Source organism: Musa acuminata, chromosome BXJ3-9, assembly GCF_036884655.1.
Source record: "Musa acuminata AAA Group cultivar baxijiao chromosome BXJ3-9, Cavendish_Baxijiao_AAA, whole genome shotgun sequence".
Taxonomy (NCBI): domain Eukaryota; kingdom Viridiplantae; phylum Streptophyta; class Magnoliopsida; order Zingiberales; family Musaceae; genus Musa; species Musa acuminata.
The window spans coordinates 45,569,485-45,578,167 of NC_088357.1; the positions used below are offsets into that span (position 1 = coordinate 45,569,485).

The 8,683-nt window shown below is 36.0% G+C and overlaps 1 protein-coding gene across 3 annotated transcripts; it reads left to right on the forward strand.

Moving 5' to 3' along the window:
* The first annotated feature begins 230 nt into the window (after window positions 1-230).
* Window positions 231-7,396, forward strand: LOC135648590 (uncharacterized). 3 transcript variants are annotated; one of them, XM_065166406.1, is made up of 11 exons: window positions 231-310; window positions 1,209-1,470; window positions 1,563-1,767; window positions 2,238-2,328; window positions 2,447-2,592; window positions 3,218-3,461; window positions 3,591-3,695; window positions 3,858-4,040; window positions 4,148-4,349; window positions 6,338-6,821; window positions 6,977-7,396. In XM_065166406.1, the coding sequence occupies exons 2-11, from the start codon at window positions 1,251-1,253 to the stop codon at window positions 7,107-7,109; spliced, it is 2,013 nt and encodes a 670-aa protein (XP_065022478.1). In that variant the 5' UTR covers window positions 231-310; window positions 1,209-1,250; the 3' UTR covers window positions 7,110-7,396. The 3 variants fall into 3 exon arrangements, with proteins under 3 accessions (XP_065022478.1, XP_065022480.1, XP_065022479.1); XM_065166408.1 differs by having other exon boundaries at window positions 279-361; XM_065166407.1 differs by lacking the exon at window positions 231-310 and adding an exon at window positions 356-440.
* Window positions 7,397-8,683: the final 1,287 nt, after the last annotated feature.

The following is an 8,683-nucleotide window of genomic DNA, read 5'->3' on the forward strand; positions in this document are numbered from 1 at the left end:
CGTGATTGGCACACTAAAATAGAGGCCCGAAAAAGTACCTTAATCATCACGAAAAGTGGCAAAGGACTGACTAGATGAACGGTTACCCAACTGGGTCGTGATTTGGGTTGCGTGTTTTGGTGTGAGAAATATTTCTCACATAAGAAGCATAATTTCCAAGTTTCTTTTTTAAATAATAATAATAATAATAAAGATTAATTTATGTTATTTACAGTTCGACCTGTGCCATTGTTCTATTAGTGCATCACTCCCCCTATCCCACTCTGTGGATGTGGATCTCTCTCTCTCTCGCGGAGCCCGACATCTCGAGGTACGGATTGGTCAAGATTTGGTCTTTGGTCTCCTGTGATAGTGTGCTTAGGTTTGTCTCCTTGTTCTTCTTTGCTTATGTCGATCTCCAGTGGTTTTTCTGAAGCTTCGTAGCGTTGGATCCCAACAATGTTGGTGCTTCTTTTCCTTGTTTGATAAGTCTCTTTGCAGTATTATGCTCTGTGGTGCTCGGTCACTGACTCTTTTTTGTGCTTTGTGATTGCTCGGTTGATGCTAAAGGTCCCCGAACAAGGAAGGGAACGGAAAAGAAAAAGAGTGGAGCTTTGCTACTTTAGTTTTCTTCAATTTTCTCTTGCGATTGTGGGAAAAAAGATGTCATTTTCTTTTTCACTGAACTTTTTGCTTGCAGTAAGATGGAAAAAGCTGCTATTTCGTGTTTCTTCTTCGTGCTTTTTTTCTTGTATTCTAAACAAACCGTCATTTCCCCCCCTTTTTTGTCCCCTTTTTATGTACAAGCTGTTTTGTAAGGAAATGTGCCATTTGTGTTTTAATCTTTTACTTTAATTCGTCTTTTTCTTTTTCTATATATCAATTATTGCTATGTTGTGATTATGTCGTTTTTATATGTTCTTCAAGTCCTTGTAGTATGCAATTCCCCTTCGCTCTCTCATTACTTGTTTTGGAGTGTTGATTTGGGAATTGCTCTGAGAATTTGTACGAATAACCGTCGAACTCTAACCGCTCTCTCCCTTTGAAGTGGTCAAGGCTTCTCTCATGCTTTGTTCATTAACGTGTTGAATTGCTGGTGCTTGTTGATTGATTACTTAGTTTACGTGCTGATGATTCATAAGCCTCTTCTTTTTATGTGGCGTAGTTTGCCAATTTGTAGTTTTTTATTTGTAATGTTGGATCAGTGGATGCAATATTTATGAACTCAGGTCTGAGGGAAGGAGTTAGCAAAGATCAAAGCTTTGGAGAGGATGGCAAGACGTCAAACATTTTGGCTGCATCTTCTGTTCTTAGCATGTTGGACATCGTTTGGAGAAGCAGAGTATATGAAGTACAAGGACCCTAAACAGTCGATCAATGTCCGAATCAAGGATTTGATGGATCGAATGACCCTTGCTGAAAAGATTGGCCAGATGACACAGATTGAGCGTAAGGTGGCTTCTGCTCAAGTCATGAAAGACTACTTCATAGGTAAAGTATCTGCATTTTCATTCATTAGCTTTTTTTCTAAAATCTTTCTCATCATATATTTGGAAATCTACTGAATTGATTATGTGAGCCAGGTAGTTTGTTGAGTGGCGGGGGGAGTGTGCCTGGTCCTCAAGCAAGTGCTTCAGACTGGGTAAACATGGTAAATGAACTCCAAAAAGGGTCTCTCTCGACCAGACTGGGGATTCCAATGATTTATGGGATTGATGCTGTTCATGGACATAATAATGTCTATAAAGCAACAATATTCCCTCATAACATTGGCCTTGGAGCTACCAGGCAAGTGTAAACTCATTTTGCTGCTTCTGTCATGTTGATTTCCTGGGTAACACTTATTATTTTTCTCCTTGATAAACTCATTCTGATGTATAATTTCATCAATTTTCATTGATATCTCTTGTTGATTGATTAGCGGAAGCCAAACAAAAAAATAGGGCAGAGATAGATTGGAAGGCTGACCAGCTTTTTTGAGAATCTGAAAATTTTATGACTTCTAGAATCCATCCTGTCTAAGATGATTAAATAAATCTCACTATTATTTTCCTTTATTATAGATTTTTTTAATTATGACATTCCCCGGCAGCCTAAACGCAAAGAATTTTCACACTACTACACCATATTTTAGTTACAATTATGGCATAATATAACCAAGAAAAAAATGAAAAGCATGTTGTTGGAAACCTCAGCCTCTTCTTCCTTCCTTTCTTTTTTTTCTGACTGGTCCCATTGTCGACTAATCTATTTACCAGGGATCCGGCACTTGTTAAGAGGATTGGTGAAGCAACTGCCCTTGAAGTAAGGGCAACAGGGATCCCATATGTCTTTGCTCCATGTATCGCAGTAAGTCAATGTACACATTTTATCTTGTCTTACATTTTGCTATCTGTACCATGATAAAATTAAAGTAAAGTTACAAGCCTTTTCATATTTGAATTTGCTTCTCTTTGAGTTTGTGTAGGTCTGCAGAGATCCAAGGTGGGGACGGTGCTACGAAAGCTATAGTGAAGACCACAATATTGTCCAGGAAATGACAGAAATAATCCCTGGATTGCAAGGAGATGTACCTGCTAACTACCACAAGGGTGTTCCTTACATTTCTGGAAAGTAAGAAGCCCCTTACATTTACAAAATATCTCTGAACTAGAATCATAGTATATGCAAGAAATTTTTATGAAGTCATGGTATCTGTAAAGTGAGGATCTCTTAACTAGTAATTCAACTATAACATCATTCAATTGATTATTCTTCTGCTGGAATCCTTTTTGTACTCTGAAATGACTTCTAGTGCAATGTTTTTAACATCTTTGACAACAAACTCGGTTAATCATGAAAATCCTATTAGAATTCTAGAAAAACAGAAAACATGTTCTTTATAAAAAACTAAAAGTACACCATCATTGCTTTCTTAAACAATATTGATCGATTTTTTATCTGTTTATTGAAAGTTTTGTATTTTGTCCATTATTGTTTACTACTTAGGATGTAATTGAGACACACACATATCCAGTTTAACATATGATGCATATTTGCTAGAATTATACAGTAGATAAAAGGGTTACGTAGGCCCTCAAGGTTGTTTCTCCAAATGCTTTGCCATATTCCTTTTCTGCCACTATCGTTTTGGAATTTCATACGTTCAACTAAGCTGCTTGCTATTTCATGTAACACTGTTGAAATGATTCAATGATTTTGATTTTGAGAGCCATCATCATAATTGCTGATTGATTAGGGTGAAGGTCGCAGCCTGTGCAAAACATTTTGTTGGTGATGGTGGGACACACAATGGCATTAATGAGAATAACACCATTGTCAACCGTGATGGACTGCTTAGCATCCATATGCCTGCGTACTACAACTCGATCATGAAAGGTGTTGCAACTGTTATGGTTTCATATTCAAGCTGGAATGGAGTGAAAATGCACGCAAACCATGATCTAGTCACTGGCTACCTCAAAAACACTCTTCACTTTAGGGTGTGTTCCAGTTAACAATTTATCAGGCTTTTGTTAACAAACTTATCAATGTTTTTCAAAGAAGTGTAAATTGCTTTTGTTTATGGTAAAATTTGCATTTTTTAAAAAACATATCTATACAACTTTCAGGGGTTTGTCATCACAGATTGGCAGGGTATTGATAGGATAACCAGCCCTCCAGGTGCGAATTACACTTACTCTGTCCAAGCTGGAATTAATGCTGGTATTGACATGGTTAGTATCTTCTATGCTATTGAGCAACCATTCTTTTTTTTCATCATTGAAAATCAAAACCTTAATAATGAAATTGTTGTGTGTGGAGACTTCAAGCCATCTTATTTTGACATCTTAATATTTTCCTCTTATTCTTGTATTAATCGTTCTTCTATTGGGCAGGTGATGGTTCCATACGACTACAGTGAATATATTAATGCCCTGACCTCCCTGGTTAACAAGCATGTCATCCCCATGAGTAGAATTGATGATGCTGTAAGAAGAATTCTGAGGGTGAAGTTCACCATGGGTCTCTTTGAGAACCCCTTGGCTGACCTTAGCTTAGTTGATCAGCTAGGAAAGAAGGTTATCTGCTTTATCCATATTTTTGGTTTCTTGTGTATTTTCCTTTATTTTAAGAATTGTCTAGGTTTTCAGAAGTGCTTCATATATGGCTTGGAATCTAATATCAGGAGCACAGGGATTTGGCAAGGGAAGCTGTTAGAAAATCTCTTGTGCTACTAAAAAATGGAAAGTCTAGAAACGATTCATTCCTGCCTCTTCCTAAAAAGGCTGCAAAGATCCTTGTTGCTGGAAGCCATGCTGACAATTTAGGTTATCAGTGTGGTGGATGGACAATTGAATGGCAAGGAGCTAGTGGAAATATCACAGTTGGTGTGTATTCTTGATAAGTTATTTTTTTTCGCCTTCCATGTATACTAGCTTGCTGTATCCGCAGAATAGAAACTCCCACAGGAGTCATGAGCACACTATGATATGCTACTGGGTAGAGAATGATAAAGAAGAGGAACCTAACAGTTAACACACAAACTATAAAACCTTCCCTCTCATATAAGTTCCTATGAGTTCCAAAATTGTGCTTATCATAGCTATCTATTACTTTGCTTTTCTTACATCCTTTGTAATTGAGCTCCCTGATATAAGAGAACTTTAAAATCAGATTAGTCTGGAATGGTATCACAAAAATTCATGGGTCCCATTCTCAAGCTTTCAGAATGACCAATTTGTGAATCAAAACCAAGTAGTGGGTGGTTCTTGTCATTTAAAAATATGCATCTCTTAGACATTTGATGTTTGTCTCATAGTGAAGCATATTAAATATGTTACAATGGTCCTGGTGGCATTTACCCAACAAGTTATATAAACTGCTTTTTTCTTATCATGGTGCCAGACCCACTGAAAAGCTTTGAGCTTCAATAGGGCTGCCAAATTTTGATGCTTTGCTTAATTTTTGTTGGGGTTGGGAAGTATTTCTCTCACATCTAGTCTCTCACCCTCTCTAGATCCCTCGAGAGAAATCAAATACCCAAAGTATTTTCTCATCTTATCCTCACAAAAACCTAAAGATACATGAAGTATTTATTGAATAACCAAACTCTAATTTCTTTTTCTTCCTTGACAAGTAATCATTTCCATATTAAAATTCCTTATCCTCCTAGGACATTGACTTCAGAATCCTAAAAATATTTGACAACCCCAACAATTTTTGTGCTTTCTAAAGAGAATATACTTTGTTTTACATTTTTTCAATATTCGTCGCTCATCCTTGTTAAATTTTTTATTATCGGATTTTTTGGGCTATGATAGCATTTTGTTGGGGAGAGAGAAGACATCGAAACTAAAAGATCCTTGGTTTTGCTATTGGTTTCTCTTTTTGGTTTTCATATCTTCTTTCCCTTTAGGAAGCACAAATTGTACAAGATTATTGGGGTCGACAAGTATCTTTGCATTCTTGCAGCCAAGAGTCCATGGAGAATAAGAAATTCTAGTATGGGAAGGACTAATCATGAAGGAAGAAAATATTGGAAACAAGAGTTTGATTATTTTATAAATACCTTGTGTATCTCTAAGTTTTGGTAGGGAGCAATATGTGAGAAACTATTTTAGATGTTTTTCGGTTTCTCTTTAGGATTTACAGAGGATGACTAAAAAGTATGAGAAATTTTTCAGGGTTTATGTGAAACGATACACAAGTGGGTTTGCGCTAGAGTTTGGATTAACAAGGGTGCTTGTAATTGATCTGCTGAAGAATTTGGATTTTTCCATAAATATGGATAAAGAGCGTTGAAACACATTAATCTTGCTTTACTTTTTGGTTTTGGTGTGTTTTTTTTATTGTTGATCTCTGGTTTCTCATTTGGTTTCGAATTCTTCACTCCCTCTCCAACAATTATATACTTATCATGATATTTCCCTTGAAATAATCTATTAAAGCTGATGTATGATCTCATTTGGTTTGATATTTTCTTAAGGACTTTGAGCTGCTCTATTTTATGCTCCAAGTGATGTCAATATTTCGTATGTGCTTGAAGTGTTATAAATTGCCAACATACAAATTGGAATTCTTCAATTTAACATACATTTTTGAGTTTCTGTTTTGTTCATATTATCTTCATATACTTTTGCAACATTATCATGTTATTATAACCATCAAATGTGTACTTCTCATTGTTGTAGACCTACTATTTTGGCAATGCAACATTTTCTTAAGACGAGACATGCATTAATCACTGATATGCATTTTAGTGGCCTAAAGTTATTAGGAGAATACTTCACCAGAAAAAAATGTTTGATGTATTTGTGCAAGACTTGCAAGAGACTGTTTAATATTGTTTATGAAATGAACAGTGTCTTCCATGCAGGAACGACAATACTTGGTGCCATTAAAACCACAGTTGACCATTCAACTGAAGTTGTATACTCCGAGAACCCTGATGAAAAATTTGTCAAAAACAATGGCTTCTCTTATGCCATTGTTGTGGTTGGAGAACCCCCATATACTGAAACCGCTGGAGACAACCTCAACCTCACTCTTCCAGACCCTGGCCCAAGCACGATTCGGACTGTCTGTGGTGCCATCAAATGTGTTGTCATTATCATCTCTGGCAGGCCTGTCGTGATTGAGCCCTACGTTCACTTGATGGATGCGCTTGTTGCTGCTTGGCTTCCTGGATCTGAAGGCCAAGGGGTCACTGATGTTCTCTTTGGAGATTATGGATTCACTGGGAAGCTTTCACGTACCTGGTTCAAGTCTGTGGATCAACTCCCCATGAATGTCGGGGACATGCACTATGATCCATTGTTTCCATTTGGCTTTGGTTTAACAACTGGACCAACAACGGCAAGGTAGAATTAGATTCCATTATAAGTGCCTAGTCATAGCTTATTATCCATCTCGAGATCCCACAAGTATCACACTTTTATTGATTGGTTTCAAGTAATGGAACACAAATTTTCATAGATAAATTTCTCAATTGGCTTTTTTGTTTCATGGTTTATAGGTTATCAACGTCATCTCCTGCTTCTGCTGCTGCTGCTGCTGCTGCTGCTGCTGATGTTAGAAAGGAGGCTTACTGGGTGGTGTCTCTATTTCTCAGCCTCTCAATGGCATGGGTATCTACTTACTTATTGTGATTCCCAAGCGGCTTTTAGATGGTATCAGCATCTGACAGCTCTTTGAGTGGCCTTGAACTGATGTCAATTCAATTTTGGTTGCAATTGATGAGATTCATGGGGTGACATGATTTGTTTCATCTATTGCACTTTCACAGACCTAAAATCATCTGAGTTGTGTGTCTGCTCTGATCAATCGTGTTGATTCCTGTGGAATTATGAGATTGTTAAAGTGGAAGCAGATTAAGCTTTATGTTTTCAGAAGCTGTGCTTAAATTTCTGTGTGAAATCCTCTTTTTTTTAGTTCACCTGTTGAGCATATGTATTGTTATTTGTTGTGTAGTGTTGCTTTGATGTATTCATGTGAATTGACATGTAACATGGCATTGTGACCAACCCTTGTTTGCAGTCCTTCCATCTCAAGGGTTATACTTTCCATACCCTCATCACATTTGAAGAGATTAGTCACAACTTGTCAGGACAATTAGCATTCAATCTCTTGTGTATATTTATGTTCACAAGATTTACCATCCTTGATATCTTTTTGTGGGACTTCCTCAATATCATGTTTCATCTCTCCATTTCTTTGAGTCTCCATGTGTATATTTATGTTCACAAGATTTATGACCATCCTTCATATCTTTTTGTGGGACTTCCTCAATATCATCTTTCTTCAACTCATCATCCTTCCACTTGTCCTATTGATCACAATTTTCAACCTTCTTCATTGTTGGTTTATCCTTTTCTACTGTCTTCCCATCTTCTTTTTTCCTTTAGCTCCTCTTTATCCTTTCCTCCTAATCTTTCTTCTTATCTCATTTGCCCAACTTCTCCATCACTATTGTCCACTTTGGCCCTCTCTTCTCATGTTTCTTATCCTCCATTTCATCCTCACTTTTCCACTTTTCATCATTATCCTCATGCTTGCCCATCTCTATATCCAAAGATTTTGTGTTCACTTCAATCTTGCTGTCATTGTATCATTTTCCTTTGTTTTGGATTTGAGATGCAACTCCTCTTTTACCTATAACTTGAGTCGACAAATTGAATGATTTTAGTATGAAGATCCTAAAATAACATGATTAATCTATATTAAAGGAATTTGTGTCCCAATGTACCATCAACAATCAACCATAATATAATTTAACTTCGACTATATAAATATTTTTCATTACTGTGCAATCATCTACATCAATTCACTTAACTTATATGAAGGGTTAAGAACCTTATCCTATAAATATTACTATTGCAAACTATATCTAACTTGATCCATATTGAGAGTACTAGACTTTATCCTATAAAGATTAATATAGTGATGATATACCTGAGCTACTTACTTGGGTTCAAAATATCATTTTAATTTTTTTTTAAAGATATCAATCAATTTATTTGGTAAAATTTTGATGCAAGAGTTTGAGATTGGAACTCATCTGATCACTTAATCATATAAAAAAACTAATGATAAGTTTTTGAAAGGATATGTATGAAATATTTTTTGGGTATATATATATATATATATATATATATATATATATATATATATATATATATATATATATATATATATATATATATATAGAGAGAGAGAGAGAGAG

Excerpts from the sequence above, each read along its gene's own strand:
- LOC135648590 (XM_065166406.1), top strand. The coding sequence starts at position 1,251 with ATGGCAAGACGTCAAACATTTTGGCTGCATCTTCTGTTCTTAGCATGT. Across the intron at positions 4,041-4,147 it reads TTGATCAGCTAGGAAAGAAG|GAGCACAGGGATTTGGCAAG; the intron begins GTTATCTGCTTT and ends ATCTAATATCAG. Across the intron at positions 6,822-6,976 it reads ACTGGACCAACAACGGCAAG|GTTATCAACGTCATCTCCTG; the intron begins GTAGAATTAGAT and ends CATGGTTTATAG.